At 42.3% G+C, this 20551-nt stretch overlaps 1 protein-coding gene across 1 annotated transcript in view; it reads right to left on the bottom strand.

The window, feature by feature from the left end:
- Positions 1-20551, bottom strand: part of tmem244 (transmembrane protein 244) — a 48309-nt gene that overhangs the window by 14534 nt on the left and 13224 nt on the right. Inside the window, exon 3 of the mRNA XM_072280694.1 lies at positions 3463-3536. Coding sequence (XP_072136795.1) covers positions 3463-3536 — 74 coding nt within the window. The remainder of the gene's footprint in view (positions 1-3462; positions 3537-20551) is intronic.

The raw sequence follows: 20551 nt of genomic DNA, 5'->3' as shown, positions 1-20551 counted from the left end.
GGGATAAGGCAGGAACTGGATACTGATTGTGGATGATCAGCCATGATCACAGTGAATGGCGGTGCTGGCTCGAAGGGCTGAATTGCCTACTCCTGCACCTATTGTCTATTATCTATAGGAAGAGGTACAGTCGATGTTTCGGGCTGAGACCCTTCGTTAGGACTAACTGAAAGAAGAGCTAGTAAGAGATTTGAAAGTGGGAGGGGGAGGGGGAGATCTGAAATGATAGGAGAAGACAGGAGGGGGAGGGATGGAGCCAAGAGCTGGACAGTTCTAGGGAGAAATGACAATCCTCTCAACTTTCTCTGGCGGACAGAGCGTAGGTGTTCAGCGAAACGATCTCCCAGTCCGCGTCGGGTCTCGCCAATATATAGAAGGCCACATCGGGAGCACCAGACGCAGTATATCACCCCAGCCGACTCACAGGTGAAGTTTCTGGGGCCCTAAATGATGGTGAGGAAGTGTAGGGAGAAAGCAGGATCTCCCAGTGGCCACACATTTTAATTCCACGTCCCATTCCCATTCTGATATGTCTATCCACGGCCTCCTCTACTGTAAAGATGAAGCCACACTCAGGTTGGAGGAACAACACCTTATATTCCGTCTGGGTAGCCTTCAACCTGATGGCATGAACATTGTCTTCTCTAACTTCCGCTAATGCCCCACCTCCCCCTTGTACCCAATCCGTTATTTATTTTTATACACACATTCTTTCTCTCTCTCCTTTTTCTCCCTCTGTCCCTCTGACTATACCCCTTGCCCATCCTCTGGTTTTTTTCCTCCCCTCCCCCTTTTCCTTCTCCCTGTGCTTCCTTGCCCCATGATCCTCTCATATCCCTTTTGTCAATCTACTGTCCAGCTGTTGGCTCTATCCCTCCCCCTCCTGTCTTCTCCTATCACTTTGGATCTCCCCCTCCCCCTGCCACTTTCAAATCTCTTACCAGCTCTTTTTTCAGTTAGTCCTGACGAAGGGTCTCGGCCTGAAACGTCGACTGTACCTCTTCCTACAGATGCTGCCTGGCCTGCTGCGTTCACCAGCAACTTTTACGTGTGTTGCTTGAAATTCCAGCTTCTGCAGATTTCCTCGTGTTTGGTCCCTTTCAGGTTCAATTGGAACCCATTCCTTGTGTACAGGTCATAACATCTCCGGAAGACATCCCAATATTTCAGAAATCTGAAGCCTTGCGCTCTGCACCAGTTCCTCAGCCACATCATCCTATTCTTACCCCCTCTGGCACATGGCACATGCAGCAGTCCAGCGATTACAACCCTAGAGGTCCTTTTTTTCAGCTTTCTACCTGCTTCCCTAAATTCTCTCTTCAGAACCACTTCCCTCTTTTCACCTATGACACTGGTGCCAATATGTACTAAGACGACTTGGCTGTTCAGAATACCATGGACCCAATCTGAGATATCTGTGACCCTGGCATCTGGGAGGTAACATACCATCTGGATGTCTGTTTCATGTCTGCAGACTGTCATGTCTACTCCCTTAACTAGGGAATTCCCTATCACTACTGCAGTCCACTTCCCTTCAGAGCTATAGCAGCAGACTCGGTGCCAAGGACCCGTTTGCTGCGGCTCCCCCCTGTAGGTCATCCCTCCAACAGTATCCAAAGCGATACACTTGAGAGGAACAGCCACAGGGGTACTCGGCACTAGCTGACCATTTCCTTTCCCTCTCCTAACGGCTTCCTGCAACTTAGGGGTGACTACTTCCCTGTAGCTCCTATCTATCACCTCCTCAGTTCCCTATAGGAACCAAAGAGAACAACTTGGCCCATTGGACTCTTTACAACAATTAGTAAGATAGTGGAAGAGATCATCAATGGTGCCATTAAATTGTGCTAAACAGCCTAATTCTGTTCCTACGTCTTATAGTCCAAATAATTTACTCGTGGTCTGCTAATTAAAAATTAGATGTTCTGTAAAGCTTTCAAATGATTGTATTCACGCTTTTGAAACATTCCAGTGTCACCAACAGTCTGGATGGCCATTTATCAGACTGGACAAAACCTACCTTCCCCTTCACCTTCCAGCTTTTATTCCTTCCCCTTCCCCACCTCATTATTGTGGCTTCTATCCCCTTCCTTTCAGGTCTTGATGAAGGGTCTTAGCCTGAGAAGTTGGCTCTTTATTCTTATTAGATGTTGCCTGCTTTGTTGAGTTTCTCCACGATTTTATGTGTGGCACTCTGGATTTACAACGTCTGCAGTGTCTCTTGTATTTACGGGAGCTAAGGTTGTTATAGCCGGAGGAGGTAGTGGGGATAAGCTCCCACTACCTACTAAATGCTCCCAATGGTGTGCTTTCTCAAATAGCCACTGACAACCAAGTCCAGTTCCTGGCCTTCATGTGTGGCTTAGCTACCAAGTCCAGTGGAACTGTTTCAGTTGAGAAGAGAAGGTGCAAAGGCAGGTTACTGGTGCCTTAAGTAGATAGATAGCTAGATATACTTTATTGATCCCGAGGGAAATTGGGTACCAGTTGTTTCAGGCTCATGGGCTCATCAGGCTTGGTTCTCAGTTCAGTCAGGAGAAGGAAATCTCTAATCTCAATCCTCCACTGCCTTGTGGCTATAACCACTCATAGAGACGGCTCCAGGAGTAAACCCTGAGGAAAATCCAGAGCTGAAGTTCTAAGGCAATCCTACATTGCCCTAGTTCAGTGCTGCTGGTGCTGAACTGTATCGGTCGCTGCATGGAGAGGGGGAACCTGCTGCATGGGTAACAGCTTGCTCTCCATATCATACTGTCCTGGCTTACGTTCTGGCCTGCTAGGGCGCAATATCCGTTGTTGACCCTGACCAATGGAAGGCCTCCAATGAGAGTTAATTATATTTACGATAATAATTTTACCTTTCCAACTCTATTTGTATGGTAAAGCATGGAATGAATGTAAAATTTGTAAATAATGGCATACCTGATATCTTACTTAAAAATTTGTCAAACTATTGTGAAAAATGTAGAAGTAGAATTAACCACGGAAAGGGCAAGAAGTCATTGTCTTTGAATTAGTGCTTTGTCAGTTTACAAATCACCAATAGTAGCATTTAAAAGGCAATTTATTCATAGTGAAGTGTTTCAAATATATTGAGTATGCAGTTAACTCTTAATTAAATTTGAGACATCAATGACTTGAAATGTTATTTCCATTTCGCTCTCCATATCTTCAGCATGTTTGTTGTATTTCAGATTTCCCATATCTCAATTTTTTTTTGTATTTCAACTACCATTGTACTTACACCACTTGAGTTGCTAAATGAAGTTAGTGGGTGTTGGCCAATCTAGTATTGTCCATTTCAGTCTAACAGGAAATTTAATTTCAAATATTCTTTCTAACGTTCAACTTTAAAATGTCATGACATGTCCTTAACCTGCAGATAAAGAATAAACATTGCATAGCTGCGGTGGCTTACAACATTTTTGCATGTATAATGGCATCACATTCATACTTGCTTACCCTTGTATTCTGAGCTTGAGTACGATGGTTCTGTTTTGAAGTCAAATGGCATGAACTCATCATATGTTTCGAGCCTAAAAACAATAAAACATTAGTTGCAACGGCAGAACTTGAAGAACGTTTGTCAAACTAAAAGAGAATAATTTGGCTACTGATTAGAACCACAAAAATATGCTTACAGCATTTTTATTTCTGAATTTATTTTATTCTTAATAGCAAGCAAGAACAATCAAGTCTCCTGTTTCTTGAGTATTGTTTGTGTCAAAATTCTTCCAGTTTTCTGTGCAATGTGTAGGTACCCGTTTGTAGGGTAATTTACGTTGCCTACCAGATTCAGAACAGTAGGAAGAGCATAGCGTATGCTCACCAGAAATATACAGGGTAGCTACAGAGAACTGTTGATCATGCTGTTGCAGTGCTGTCAAATATAACCTCGACCTGTAGTGAGGACAAGTAGGAAGATCCACTATCAATCTCTTGCAGTCTTGCCGCAATTGATTTAGTGATTATTGGTTTTCCAGATCTTACAAAAATTATGACATTTGTACTGGCAGGCTTTGCAGAGGATATGAAGCTTTGTTAACTTTTAAGTGTCAGTAGATGATGCTTCTCCGAGGCACACAGAATGCAATGCAACAGTAAGATTGAGGAGAGTCTGCATGGAACAGGACATAGTAATAGCAGATGGGGCCCTCATCAGCCACACTGTGCCTTGAGACCAGTTCTGTTGTTCAGTGAAAAACAATGGCCTCATTTCACCAAGAAGTTAGAGTAGTACAGTATTCACTTTCCATTGTCACTCTAAGCTGTGGCAGAGAAGTCTGCAACATTTCACACTTTCTGTACTGAGCAGAATTGGTTTCTTTCTCTCTTGGAGTGGGCAGCATGATAGTAAGAACATGTAAATATCCCAGGCCTGTGATGGGTGTTATTGACTATATTTACTAATGTACAAATACGTTACCACATCCAACCCTGAGTTTGTTTCCTTGCAGGCATGCTCAGTAAATCCAAGAACCATAATAGAATTAATGAAAGATTGCATCCAACAGGGAGGACAAAAAGTGTGCAAAAGACAACAATCTGTACAAACACAAGGAAATAATAATAATATTTCTCGGGGTTTCACAACCGATCGTTGTTGTGCGGCACACCAAGGTTCGGCCTAAGAGTCTGGCTCGGATTCAGAAGCCTAGGATCTCAGGGCTCTGGAGTCAGGTGGATTGAGGGTCGGTGTCACGACAGGAGACCCGTGTGTTGTCCCGGGAGTCGGGATATCTATGACTGTGTGCCCAATTTTTTTGAGAACAGAGCTCGAAAAAAGTGGCGTGGCAGACTTTTAACATCGTAGACCAGCGAGTTGTTTGTTATGTCTCCCCACTTGCTGGGAAAATTGAGACACCACTTTCTCCCTTATTAGGGAGAGAGAGAACCTGTGGTATGTTGAATACTGGATGAAACACAAAATCTTTGGGGTAACTACAAGTCTGTGTCTTTGCTGTCGCTTTGCTCATGCTTGAGTGCTTGGTGGTGTTGCCGATGCTTTCTTTTTGCCGGTGGGGGGACGATTGGTGCTTGCTGCTGCTTACACACGGCAGGGGGGAGCTGGGGGTGACTTTGTGGTTCCAACATTTAACTGTCATTCACTCTTCTCTGTTTTCATGGATGGTTGTGAAGAAAAAGCATTTCAGGATGTATATTGTATACATTTCTCTGACATTAATTGTACCTTTGAACCTTTGATAATAATAATAAATAAGTAAGCAATAAACATCGAGAACATGAGGTAAAGAGTCCTTGAAAGAAACTTCCATGAATTCACATTTGATGAATTCTCGTTCATGACAGAAAACTGCTTTGCTGCTGTTATTTAAATAGTGGGGGATTGATACTTGCTGAAGTTCAAGTAATGAAGGATTCATACACTACAAGTATAACAACACTGGATACATGGCAAATACTAAATTACTGGACTGACAATTTGTAGACGTGAGTAACAATCCAAATGCGGATTTTTGTTTTGGAATTTAAATCTGGAAGGTGTAAAGAAAGTAGCTGCAGTGATGGAGACCATGAAACACCCAGTAAACAATAACAAAACGGAAAATTGTAAAGCATGAAAACTACAAATTCAAAAAGTGAAATGCCAGCAGTTCAAAAGTGTTCATTTTCCTTTGCTCAGTACTTAGTTGAACCACCTCTCAAAGCTACAGGTATTACAGCCAATAGCCTTTTGGGTAAGTCTCAATCAACTTTGCACAATGCTATGGAGCAAGATTTGCATTCTCCTCTTTGCAAAACTGTTCAAGCTGTGCCATGTTAGTTGGACAGCAGTCTTGCGGTCTTGCCAGAGATGTTTGATTGGGTTAATGGCAGGACTCTGGGCCACCCGAGAACATTAGTTTTCATCTGAAGCCACTCCATGGTTGCTCTGGCAGTGTTCTTTGAGTTGTTGTCCTGCTGAAAGACAGACTTCCTACCTAGTTTAAGCTTTCTGGAAGAGGCTAGCAAGTCTTTATTCAGGATCTCTCGGTGTTTAGCAGCATTCATCCTCCCATCAATTCTGACCATCCCCTTAGCATGATATTATCCCACCATACTTTACAGCAGAGACGGTGTAAAGTTTGACACGCAGTATTAGATTTACACCACACATACTGCTTAGTGTTGAGGCCAAAAAGTCCCATTTTAGTCTCATCTGACGACAAGACCTTCTTCCACATCTTTACAGTATCTTTTAAGTGACGCTTTGCAAACGCTTTATGGGCAAGGATATGCTTTTTTTTTGAACCAGGGATTCTTCCTCCACTCTTCCATAAATACCTTTTTTGTGCAAGACCTTAGAGATTATGGAACCATGAACTTCATCTCCATTTACAGCTACTGACTTCTGCAGCTCACTCAGAGAGACTCTTCGCATCACAGTAGCCTCTCTTATAAGTGCCACCTCCTCTCTGGTCACTAATATAGAGCAGCTGCCTGACCTAGAAAGTATGGTTGTGGTTTTATATTTTTTCCACTTATTCACTATAGACTACACTGAGCTCTGAGGTATGTTCCATGCCTTTGAGATGGTCTTGCACCTTTCCTCTGATTCATGCTTCTCTGCTATCATTTCCCTGACTTGACTTGAATGCTCTTTTACCTTCATTTTCACTTGACCTTACAGAGAGAGTGGGTATTTATTTTTATGAATTCATGTAAACAACTGATTATCCTATTTTCTTTTTTAACAAATTGGGTGAGTTGGCAAGGTAATATTGCACCTGAGGAAAGTTAGCATAGTAATTACAAAGGGGATGAATACTACTTCAGTTTGGGTTTTTAATGTTTAGCAAATTGTTGACAGGCTTTGGAATTTCTCTTTTGATTGGACATGATGCACAATGTTTTGTAGATTAGCTCAAAAAAAATCCTATGTCAATATATTTCAAATTTAGAAAATGAGACAGTAAAATGTGAAAATAGTTGTGGGGGCTGAATACTTTCTCAAAGCACTGTATATTTCCATCACCTTGAGAGTGCCACATATGGACAATGAGGTGTTCTGCAGCTACATGGAGTTCTTCTCTCGGAGTGTGCACATATTCTAAGCACCAGCATAGTTATAAGCCAATAGTGGGCGGGCAGTGCTATCAGTTAGTCTGCCGATAGTGGCCATACTAGTGTATACAACTTGTGAGATGCATCATGCTGGGACTAGTGGTCATATGTAACGATTTGTTGGGGCAGTTAGAAATTAGGCACAGTTCCTCAACATCAGAGATTGAAGATAGCTGAGCAATAGCAATGAGTGAAACAGGTAGTGGAGGTTGGTGGGATACAGCTCTTGATGATGCACATATTGACCTTGACCACGTGTATAAATGAATTTGTTATTGTTCAGCTTCCAAATAATTGCAGCTTCAAACTTGATACACATATCGACATCTCCTACTGCCAAGTTGGTGATACATCAGGAAGGGTGTGCAGACCTCTCCCTCTCCAGCGTTGCATCAAAAATCTAGTAATGCACACAAAATCCTGGAGGAACTCAGCAGGCCAGGCAACATCTACGGAAAAGAGTAAACAGTTGACGTTTTGGTCCGAGCCCCTTCATCAGGGCTCAATGAAACGTCTTGGCCTGAAACGTTGACCGTTTACTCCTTTCCACAGATGCTGCCTAGCCTGCTGAGTTCCTCCAGCGTTTTGTGTGCGTTGCTTTGGCTTTCCAGCATCTGTAGATTTTCTCATATCAAAAATCTAGTCCTGATTTATTTCGAGATCTTTGTTTTCAGCCATGAATTTCAGTTAGCCAACAATTGAGATGATTTCCCTTATCAATTCCAGCTGTGAAGCACCTCACCTCAGAAGTGCAGCCTTTCCTTAAGCAGCACAAGCAAGTTTAGGTTTTCTCTGACCAATTGTAAAATTTGGGGCAGGATACACTAAAGCAACCGTGAGCACAGTTACCGCTGCTGAGGTCATTACTCTGAGTAGGAAGCTTGAATTTGACACATGGCCTGCAGCACTAGGCCAGGTGAGCTCAGGTTAATGAATTTTTATGATCTAACCACTTTGTTTTGCAAGCATATTTAAGTTAGCTTCAATAAAATTTTATCCAATCACACATGAAGTAACTACTAATCCCATGGTGAACATGAAAGAACTTTTGCAGCATTTGACTTTATAACAGCTCCTGTATATGTAACTGCAGTGAGAATTATTCACTTTTATGCTCAACATATGTTCCATGCTTACTCTAGTGACATATCCTTTAATGACTTCTGTATCTTGATGTACAAATTTCTTTGTCTAATCAATGCATCAGTTTTCCCCACTTATACCACCAGTGAACCATGATAGAACTTGGTAATACAGCCATTATGCCTGTGCCTCTTCTCTGCTAGACAACATAGTATTAATTAAACTGCCAGACGCTTTTTATCTTTACATTGTTTTTTCTACTTCAAGCCTTCATCTGTCTATTTTTCTCTCATTCTTTGGTTTTAGTGAACGGTAGCTGCTATTGGTTCTCCCATTTGCTTAATCTATCTGCGTTGTCTTCCCTTTTCTATTCATTATGAATACCAATTATGTTTGTTCATTATGTGCTGTGTCGCATGGCGTGGGCAATCATGGTCTTTCCATGACCATGATTGGTCTTGTCAAGTTTTTCTAGATAAGTGGTTTGCCATTGCTTTCTTCTGGGCAGTGTCTTTACAGGATGGGTGACCCCAGCCATTATCAATACTCTTCAGAGATTGTCTGCCTGGCATCTGTGGTCGCATAATTGGGACTTGTGATCTGCATCAGTTGCTCATAATCCACAAATGTAAGCATACTCCTCTCCATTTCTATATCTAGATGATTCATATATAGAATAAAAATTTTGGTGTCAGCAGTGGGTGGGGAGAGTAGTGGTGGTGTAACTTTCACCATTGTTAGGCAAGCAAAGGATAAAATTTTTATTTCAGCTCTTTGATTCTTACCTCCCAAACTTTCTTCCTGTTCACAGTTCTCTGAGCTTAATAACTTCCCTCTTGGAACCTTACAACATGCATAATGTAATTCCACACCCATGACACAGATTAGTAAGCAGAAACTGTTATGTACTTGGACCATAAGACTATAAGACATAGGAGCAGAATTAAGCCATCCGGCCCATCGAGTCTGCTCTGCCATTCAATCATGGCTGATCCTTTTTTCTATGTCCTCCTCAACCCCAGTTCCCAGCCTTCTCCCCGTAACCTTTGATGCCATGTCCAATCAAGAACCTATCAATCTCTGCCTTAAATACAGCCAAAGACCTGGCCTCCACAGCTGGATGTGGCAACAGGTTCTTGCAAGTTTGATGTGATTTATTTTTCAGAAAAACACTTCTTCATCTGCTAATACATTTCCAAGATCTTTCTTGTCCCCTAATAATACCGCACCATAGTAGCATAGTGGTTTGCGCGGTGCTATGACAGCTTGGCGTGCAGAGTTTGGAGTTCAAATCTGGCACCATCTGTAAGGAATCTGTACATCCTCCCGGTGGAATGTGTGGGTTTGCTCCAGTTTCCTCTCACTGTTCAAAAACACACCAGATAGGTTAGCTGGTCGTTGCTAATTATCCCGTGATTAGATTAGTATCAAATTGGAGTTGTCCGTGGTTGCTGGGGTGGCATGAAGTGAAGGGCCGAAGGGCACATTCCGCACTGTATTGCCAAATAAATAAATAAATACTAGTTCGCTGATGACACATGAGAAAGTCTGCAGATTATAAAAATACTATTCCCTTTCAACACATACGAAATGCTGGAGGAACTCAGCAGGCGAGCAGCTTCTGTGGAAAAGAGTACAGTCAACGCTTCAGGCCAAGACCCTTCAGCAGGACTGGAGAAAAAGTGCCGAGGAGACTTCCCAGGATGCAGCTTTCCATTCCAGGACATCAGAGATGTCCTCCTTTTTTGAAGACTGGGGTTTCCCTCCCTCTACGATTGATGCTGCCCTCACTCACATTTCCTCTATTTCCTGTGCACCTCATCTTTCCGCTGCCTTAATAGAGTCCCTCCTACCCTTACCTACCCCATAAGGCTCCGCATCCAACACATTATCCTCCACAAATTCCGCCATCTCCAAAGGGATCCCACTACTAAATGTACCTTTACCCCCTTCACCCCCCCCCCTTTGCTTTCAGCAGGGACCACTCCCTCCATGATTTCCCTGTCCTTCTGTCCCTCCCCACTAATTACCCTCCAGGCACATATCCATGAAAGAGCCCAAGTGCTACACCTGTCCACACCCCTCCTCCCTCTCCTCTATTCATGGCCCCAAATAGACCTTCCAGGCTGAGGCAACACTTCACCTGCAAACCTGCTGGGGTTGTCTATTGTGCTCAGTGCTTCCGATGCAGCCTCCTCTACATTGGAGAGACATGTCGTAAATTAGGGAACTGCTTCATCGAGCACCTCTGCACCAATCGCCACAAACAAGACTTCCTGGTGACTAAACATTTTAATTCAGATTCCCATTCCTATCCTGATGTGTTGGTCCATGGTCTCCTCTTGTACCAGGATGAGGAGGAGCAACACCTTATATTCTGTCTCGGTAGCCTCCAACCTGATGGCACAATATCAATTTCTCCTTCTGGTAAACAAATTTCCCCCACTTCTCAATTCCCCACTCTGACCTTTTACCTCTTCTCACCTGCCTATTACTTCCCCCTCCTCCTTCCCTTTCTCATATGGTCCACTCTCCTCTCCTATCTGATTCTTTCTTCTCCAACCCTTTACCTTCCCCCCCCCCCCAAAACCTGGCTTCACATATCACCTTCTGGCTAGCCTCCTTCCCCTCTTCTCACCTTTTTACTCTGAAATCTTCTGCCCTCCTTTTCAGTCTTGCTGAAGGGTCTTGACTCCAAACATTAACTGTTTTCTCTTTTCCGTAGATGCTGCCTGACCTTTTGAGTTCCTCCAGCACTTCATGTGTGTTACTCTGGATTTCCAGCATCCACAGAATCTCTTGTGTCTATAATATATTCTGTTAATTTTCATACATGTTGCACTTACTGTAGAAAATTTACTATTTCTAACCAGTAGAAGAAGAAGACACGAATTAACTAGTGGCCTTGAAGGAACTGGCGGTATTCAATTGCTACTCACTTTCTACCTGACACAATTATCAGAGGGTATCAGGATAGTGAAATGTCTCTAAAAAATGAGGTGTGAGGCACTCTTTCCCTCTGCCAGCCTGCAGGTCACCTTTCGGCAATGTGTAGCCGCTGCTTAGCAACCCCCGCCCCCCCAATCAGCGTCACGCGTAGCCATGGGAGAGGGTGGTGATTGGTTGTATGAGCAGCTAGTGCATATCCTAAGTCCTGGTTATGTGACCACTGATGCCAGGCATACAATCTCTGAGTATTGATAATGGCTGGAGTCACCCATCTTGTAAAGACACTGCCCATAAGAAGGCAATGGCAAACCACTCCTATAGAAAAATTTGCCAAGAACAATCATGGTCAAGACTATGACTGTCCATGTCATATGACATGGCACATAATGACTGAATAATTATCTTGCCAACATGTGATGAAACTAAGTGGGAAGTATATGCCTATACAAATTAGGGGTATACATTAGTTGTTGCTCCTGATTGTAACTGTCAGGTTTAAATTGGCTGAAATGTTGAATTCCTATTGTGCTCATTTCTACCATGGATCGGGCAACCTATTTAGATGGTCTTAAAAAGAGACTGCTGAAGACTGTCAAACTCCAGCAAAGTTAATTCTGGAATATCCTCAGGTTCCACCAAAAAGTCTCAGCCCACTTCTCATCTGCTCACATCCACACTGCAGGAGTTGGCCCGATTCCCATGCTCTCAGGGGGCCGTGAATTCAGTGTCCAGACTCACGAGGGGCAACTAATGAAAGCTGTCTTCAGACAGGTTCAGGATTCACGGTGGATTGACAAAACAGGCTTCTCTGTTGTCACTGCACCTACAATGATCAAAACATCAACATCAGCACCTTCTCTTTGAGTAACAAGAGACTGCAGGTACTGCAAACTGAAGCAACAAAAAGAGGCACCCAAGGCTTTCCCTCCATAGATGCTGCCTGACCTGCCGAGTTCCTCCAGCACCTCATTTGTATTGTCTTTGATTCATGATTCCCTGGCATGTGGTTATTCAATGCCATTCATTTTAAAAATAGACTGAAAATACCCTAGCAAAACATACGAAGACTATTCCATCACAGTTTTATCAGGAGCTGTGTAGAATCGTATCCATGGAGAGATCTTTATTCATAACCTCAAAAAATTTGCATGCATGGACCTGATTACAAGAGCTTACTTAAAGGACAAAAATGTTTTCCAAGAGAACAGAATGCAAAGAAATCCTGGGTGCACCCTCTTCAATTTCTAATTTTAACTTATTATAATTAACTTCAGTTGCATCAAACGCTTAATATAATGGTGTCCCTTGTTTGATGCTGTTTTCATCCAGAACCTCTGATAATTGGGAACCAGGCCACATTTACAATAAAACAGATGCTTTAAATGTCAGAGAGTTGTGCATCCAGCCTAATCACCTAACAGGTGCGAGTTTAACATTTTGTTGCTAAGTACCCTATACCCAAGAGCCAATTTTACAAATGTACAATCTCCCCAGGGAGGGCTTGCCCACTGGGATTGCATTGGAGGAAAATTAATGGATGGAAAAATTGTGCCACCAATGATTTGTAAACTTGGAATAAAAAGACACTAGCCAACATTGTAAATTCCAAAAATCAATCCTGTAAAACAAACATTAAAACCTTCAGGAATTATGTGAGCTTTTCCATCCAATCAGTGTTAGATTCCTGAACATGCAATTATTCTTGCAGGCGATGGATTATGCATGGACAGGGTATGCTAGAAAATAACGGTCCAGTTGACGTATAATAACTTTGCAAAGCCTTCAGTTTTACTATTTAAAAGGAGTTACATGCTGAACAAGTAAAGCAGCAGAGTCTCGTCTTATTCAGATAGATATTCTACTTAGTAATAATAAGTAGAATTAACAATGTGCAACACACAGCCTATAACATTTCATGGATCATTGCCCCTATATTAGTAACTGCATGCAGTGAACAGCCACATGGTTACAATAACAACTTTATTCATTAACATACCATATGGGAATCAAATCTAGAATGGACTGCTCCTCATTTTAAATGGCCAGTTGTAGTACAACGAGAATGTTACAATTAGATACACGCTATGTCAGAGATATTTTTCTTTTTCCTTATATTGCCTACTGATTTTTGCATAACTGAAGGTCGTGCTATTATTAATAAAATTAGAAAGGCCTTATTGCTGCCATGCTGTATGACTGTGGGTGCACTAGTGTGTGTAATTACTATGTCTGGCATTGTAGTCGATGACAGGTGTCATATCTTACCTTCAGGGCTGAAATTTGAAGTGTAAAGTGAATTGAAACAAGGGAGGCAATTATAATTCAGACAGATATAATTTTAGAGTTTTTTGACTCAAGATACTCTGAACTTCAGGCTTTGCAGACCTGGTTTGCCTTTTTCTATATATGTATATAAGAACTGAAGAATATTTGACACCAGTGTCCACACATGTTGCTTTTTAACCTCAATTTGTGTTTGAATGCTGTTACCACACTTCAATTCTCAGAGCTGGTTTGGAAGAAATGGATATGAAGAATAAACTAGTCATTTGGTGATTGCTTCATTTTATAACTTCAGAAGTATAAAGAAGAATGTTGGAGTCAAAATTTGTCTTTGATTGTTTGCACTAGACAAACAATTTAGAAGCAGGGACATATTGCCTTTTACCTCTGAGGTTCGGCATCACTGAGGTCAACGAAAGCTGAACAGTGCAGGAATCATTCTATAAATCAGAATCAGAATCAGGTTTATTATCACGGGCGTGTGACGTGAAATTTGATAACTTAGCAGCAGCAGTTCAATGCAATGCATAATCTAGTAGAGAGAAAAAATAAATAAACAAGTAAATCAATTACATATTGAATAGATTAAAAATGTGCAAAAACAGAAATACTGTATATTAAAAAAAAAGTGAGGTAGTGTCCAAAGCTTTAAGGTCCATTTAGGAATCAGCTGGCAGAGGGAAGAAGCTGCTACTGAATCGCTGGGTGTGAGCCTTCAGGCTTCTGTACCCTACCTGATGGTAACAGTGAGAAAAAGGCATGCCCTGGAGGCTGGAGGTCCTTAATAATAGATGCTGCCTTTCTGAGACACCGCTCCCAAAAGGTGTCCTGGGTACTTTGTAGGCTAGTACCCAAGATGGAGCTGACTAGATTTACAACCCTCTGCAGCTTCTTTCAGTCCTGTGCAGTAGTCCCTCCATACCAGACAGTGATGCAGCCTGTCAGAATGCTCTCCATGGTACAACTATAGAGGTTTTTGAGTGTATTTGTTGATATGCCAAATCTCTTCAAACCCCTAATGACGTATAGCCGCTGTCTTGCCTTCTTTGTAACTACATCGATACGTTGGGACCAGGTTAGATCCTCAGAGATCTTGACACCCAGGAACTTGAAGCTGCTCACTCTCTCCACTTCTGATCTCTCTATGAGGATTGGTATGTGTTCCTTCGTCTTATCCTTCCTGAAGTCCACAATCAGCTCTTTCATCTTACTGACGCTGAGTGCCAGGTTGTTGCTGCTCCACTCCACTAGTTGGCATATCTCACTCCTGTACGCCCTCTTGTCTCCATCTGAGATTCTACCAACAATGGTTGTATCATCAGCAAATTTATAGATGGTATTCGAGCTATGCCTAGCCACACAGTCATGTGTATAGAGAGAGTAGAGCAGTGGGCTAAGCACACACCCCTGAGGTGCGCCAGTGTTGATCATCAGCGAGGAGGATATGTTATCACCAATCTGCACAGACTGTGGTCTTCCAGTTAGGAAGCTGAGGATCCAATTGCAGAAGGAGGTACAGAGACCCAGGTTCTGCAACTTTTCAATCAGGATTGTGGGAACAGACCTAATTATCCATCATTAAGGACCCTCATCACTCAGGTCACATCCTCTTCTCATTACCACCATCAGGGAAAAGGGTATACAAGCAATGTACAACTCGCTCGAAAAATATCTTGTGGAACATTGTCCTATATTAGTAACTGCACGCAGTGCCACATAGTTACGGTAACAACATACGATATGGGAATCAAGTCTAGAGTGGTCTGCTCCTCATTTTAAATGTCCAGTTGTAGTTGAAAGAAGAATGCTACAATTAGATATACGATATGTTAGAGATAATTTTCTTTTCCTCATATTGCCTACTGATATTTCTCAGTACTGAAGGTCATGCTATTATTAATAAAAGTGTAAAGGCTGTATTCTGGCCATTTTTCCCCTCCGCCATCAGATTTCTGCATGGACAATTAATCAACCCATGAATACTACCTCACTATTTTTGCTCACTTTTTGCACTATTTACTTCATATAAATTTTTTTAATGTATAAATTTCTTATTATAATTTACAGTTTTTTAATGTACTGAGCACATCTACATGAAATGCTGCCATAGAAAAGCAGCATCCATCATCAGAGATCCCCACCACCCAGGCCATGCTCCCTTCTCGTTCTTGTGCAGAATATCCTAAATGTTAACTTGCAGGTAGAGTTGGTGGTGAGGAAGGCAAATGCAATGTTAGCATTTGTTTCAAGGGGTCTAGAATGCAAGAGTAGGGAAGTGATGCTGAGGCTTTAAAAGGCACTGGTGAGGCCTCACCTTGAGTATTGTGAACAGTTTTGGACTCCTCATCTAAGAAATGATGTGCTGGCATTGGAGAGAGTTCAGAGGAGGTTCACAGGGATGATTCCGGGAATGAAAGGGTTATCATACAATGAATGTTTGATAGCTCTGGGTCTGTACTCACTGGAATTTAGAAGGATGAGGGGGGATCTCATTGAAACCTTTCGAATGTTGAAAGTCCTAGACAGAGTAGATGTGGAAAATATGTTTCCAGTGGTTGGGGAGTCTAGGACAAGAGGGCAGAGCCTCAGGATAGAGGGCCATCCATTTAAAACAGAGATACAGAGAAATTTCTTTGGCCAGAGGGTGGTGAATTTGTGGAATTTATTACCACAGGCAGCTATGGAGGGCAGCTCGTTGGGTGTACTTAAGGCACAGATTGATAGGTTCTTGATTGGACATGGCATCAAAGGTTATGGGGAGAAGGCTGGGGAGTGGGGGTGAGGAAGGGAAAAAAAGGATCAGCCATAATTGAATGGTGGAGGAGACTCAATGGGCCAAATAGCCTAATTCTGTTCCTATGTCTTATGGTCTTCACAAAGCAGCTTGCACTCTCCGGAATGGTATAACCTGCCATCTCAGAACTTTTCCTGATGATTTAGAATGAACATATCATGACTCTGCAGCTCATCCTAACTTGGAACTAGTATGGTTCTCAGTGCACCAGTAACAAAAGAGGCCAGAGGAATTCTACTCCAGCCTTGAGCAAACTCTGGCCTAAATTGCAGTGGGAGACAAGCTGATCCTTCTTGATCACTTCAGCGTCAGAGTCAGGAAGGATATAAACCTTTGTGAAGGCACGACTGGCAGAGGAGTCTTTACTTGTCATAATGAACACCTGATTTCATCAGGGATTCAAGTGCAAGATATCATAACACCTCCCAGATTCCAAGCATTATTGTCAAAATGAGGGACCAGAAAGACATCTGCATCAATAGCATGAGATTGGAAAGAATAGCTGAGGGCCTAGCCACTGCCTAATCCAATCTTTCATCTGCATCAGCTTGTCTTCTAAACAGTGACAGCAACAGAAATACTGCATAATAAAACCACTGCTGAAGGTCTCCAAAACAAACTCCTCACCAGTGGGAGCTACAGAGTGTCCACAGCTTCTGGACTGCCCTGAAGTCTTTTGTAATTAGCACCTGGCTTCTCTACCAGAAAGTATCAGGATTGATTCAGAGACCCATCAGGAATTGTGAATAATTAACTATAACGTGCAAGGTGCTATTGGATTGGAAGTATCATCATGTATTAAAGGCAGAGAAAAAAACAGATTATAAACACAAGAAGACAAACATCCAACAAAAACCCTTGATTTAAAAGCAAATGGTGGACCAGAAATTGTAGCCAGCTGATGATCATGTTACATAGATTCTTCAGCTTTGTCTAGCCAGGGGTTCCCAACATGGGGTCCATGGACACTTTGCTTAGTGGTCTTGATCCATGCCATAAAAAGGGTTGGGAACACCTGGTCTAACCCATCTAGGGTTCAAATACCTGAGTCCACATTACTAAGAGCCAAGAATAGATGATAGATAACCAAGGATAGACCAACATCAGTGGCCACTGGGAGTAGCTTTCAAAGATCTTCCCTAATGAGACTTTGCCTTTGACATCATATACGAGTCAAAATAAGTAGGTACAAGACTCTATCAAGCCCTACAGTCCACTGAGTCAATGCTAAACAATGTTATTTTGCAGCTTTATAGCACTCTGGTTAGGCTCTGTCTGGAGTATTACTCTTATTTCTTGTCTCCCCAATATAGGACTACAAGACCATAAGATATAGGAGCAGAATTAGACTATTTGTCTCATTGAGTCTGCTCCACCATTTCATCATGGCTGAGCCAATTTTCCTTTCAGCCCCACCTTCCTGCCTTCTCCCCATATCCCTTCATGCCCTCGACTACTCAAGAATCCCTGTATCCTGTCATGTCCTGACCCTATCAACCTCGGCCTTAAACAGAGCTCGTAAAAAGCAACAAAACAGTCTTTTTAACACCGTAAATCAGCTGGTTGTTGTTATGTCTCCCGCTCGCTGTGAAAATAGGGGACACCTCCCTCTCCCTTATTAGGGAGAGAGAGAGAGAACCTGTAGGTTGCTGAATGCCGGATGAAATGCAATAGTGTTTTTGGGTAACTGCAAGGTCTGTGTCTTTGCCATCACCTAGCTCATGTTTGTGCTCGGTGGTGGGTGTGCTTTTTTTTGCCGGTGGGGGGAGGGGAATTGTTGTTTGCTGCACTTACGTGCGGTGGGGGGGAACTGGGGGGGGCCTTTGGGGTTCTCACGTTTAACTGTCGTTTATTCTTTGGGGCACTTCTCTGTTTTCATGGATGCTTTGCAAAGAAAAAGCATTTCAGGATGTATATTGTATACATTTCTCTGACATTAATTTGAACGTTTGAACCTTTGAAATATACATAAAGACTTGGCCTCCACAGCTGCTCAAAACAAACTTCCACAGATTCACCACTCTCCGGATAAAGAATTTCCTCCTCATCTCTGTTCTAAAAGGGTGCCCCTCTATTCTGAGGCTGTGCCCTCTGGTCTTAGACTCTCCCACCATAGAAAACATCCTCTCCACGTCTGCTATATCAAGGCCATTCACCAATTGATAGGTTTCAATGAGGTCACCCACACATCATTCTGAACTCTAGTGAATACAGGCCCAGAGCCATCAAATGCTCTTCATATGACAAGCCATTCAATCCTGGTATCACTTTTGTGAACCTCATTTGAACCCTCTCCAGTTTCAGCACATCCTTTCTAAGATAATGGGCCCAGACTTGATCACAATACTCCCAAGTGAGGCCTCGCCAGTACTTCATAAAGTCTCAATGTTACAGTACATCCTTGCTTTTATATTCTAGTCCTCTTGAAATGAATGCTATCCCTCATCACATTTGCCTTCCTCATCACAGACTCAACCTGAAAATTAACCTTTAGGGAATCCTGCACAAGGACCTAGTTTTTGCGTTTCAGTTTTTGGTACTTTCATTCCATTAAAAAAATTTGTCAACCCTTTCATTTCTTCTACCAAAGTGCATGACCATACACTTCCTGACACTGTATTCCATCTGCCATTTCTTAGGCCATTCTCCTAATCTACCTATGTCCTTCTGTAACCTATCTTCATATTGCCTGCAAGCTTTGCAACAAAGCCATCAATTCCACCATCCAAATCATTGACATATAACGTAAAAAGAATCATATAATGTAAAAACACAGACCCCTGTGGAACACCTCTAGTCACCAGCAGCCAACTAGATGCTCCTTTATTCCCATTCTTTGCCTCCTGCCAATCAACCACTGCTTTATTCATGCTAGAATCTTTCTTGTAAAACCATGGGCTCATAACTTGTTAAGTAGCCTCATGTGAGGCACATTGTCATAGGCCTTCTGAAAATCCAAGTACACAACGTCAACTGATTCTCCTTTGTTTATCCTGCTTGTTATTTCTTCAAAGAATTCCAACAGATTTGTCAGGCAAGATTTATCCTTGAGGAAACCATGTTGACTACGGCCTATTTTATCATGTGCCTCCAAGTACCCCAAGACTCAGCCTTAATATTCGACTCCAGCATCTTCCCAACCATTGAGGTCAGACTAACTGGCCTATAGTTTCCTTTCTTCTTCCTCTCTCCCTTGCTGAAGATTGGAGTAACATTTGCAATTTTCCAGTCTTCTGGAATCATTCCAGAATCTAGTGATTCTTGAAAGATCATTACTAATGCCTCCATGATCTCTTCAGCCAGCTCTTTCAGAACTCTGGGGTGTACACCATCTGGTTCAGGTGAATTATCTATCTTCGGACCTTTCAGTTTCACAAGAACCTTCTCTCTAGTTATGGTAATTTCATACACTTTATGACTCCTGAAACCTGGAACTTCCACCAAGTGTCTTCCACAGTGAAGACTGATGCAAAATACTTATTTAATCCATCCGCTATTTTGTTGTCCCCCATTACTATCTCTCCAACATCATTGTCCAGTAGTCCGATACCATTCTCACCTCTGTTTTACATTTTATGTATCTGAAGAAACTTTTAGTATCCTCTTTAACGTTATTGGCTAGCTTACTTTTGAATTTCAATTTTAACTTCTTAATGACTTTTTTAGTTGATGTCTGTGTTTTTAACAGGTTCCAAATCCTCTAACTTCCCACTAATCTTTGCTCTATTTTATGGATAGTGGATAGGCTTTTTCCATTGAGAGTGGGGGAGATTCAAACAAGAGGACACGAGTTGAGAGTTAAGGGGCAAAAGTTTAGGGGTAACATGAGGGGGAACTTCTTTACTCAGAGTGTGGTAGCTGTGTGGAACGAGCTTCCAGCAGAAGTGGTTGAGGCAGGTTCGGTGTTGTCGTTTAAAGTTAAATTGGACAGCTATATGGACAGGAAAGGAATGGAGGGTTATGGGCTGAGCGCAGGTCGGTGGGACTAGGTGAGAGTAAGAGTTCGGCATGGACTAGAAGGGCCGAGATGGCCTGTTTCCGTGCTGTAATTGTTATATGGTTATATGCCCTCTCTATGGCTTTTATACTGGCTTTGACTTCTCTTGTTAAGCATGATTGTGCCATCTTTCCTTAAGAATACTTCTTTGTCTTTGAAATGAATATATCCTGTGCCTTCTGAATTACTTCCAGAAATTCCAGCTGTTGCTGCTCTGCCGTCACCCCGCCAGTGCTATTTTCCAATCAATTTTGGCCACCTCTGTCATGCCTCTCTAATTCCCTTTAATCCACTGTAATACTGATACATCTGACTTTAGCTTCTCCGTTTCAAATTTCAGGGTGAATTCAATCATATTATGATCACTTGCCCCAAAGGTT

Source organism: Mobula birostris, chromosome 2 (assembly GCF_030028105.1).
Source record: "Mobula birostris isolate sMobBir1 chromosome 2, sMobBir1.hap1, whole genome shotgun sequence".
Lineage (NCBI taxonomy): Eukaryota > Metazoa > Chordata > Chondrichthyes > Myliobatiformes > Myliobatidae > Mobula > Mobula birostris.
This window is presented reverse-complemented; position numbering and strand designations above follow the sequence as displayed.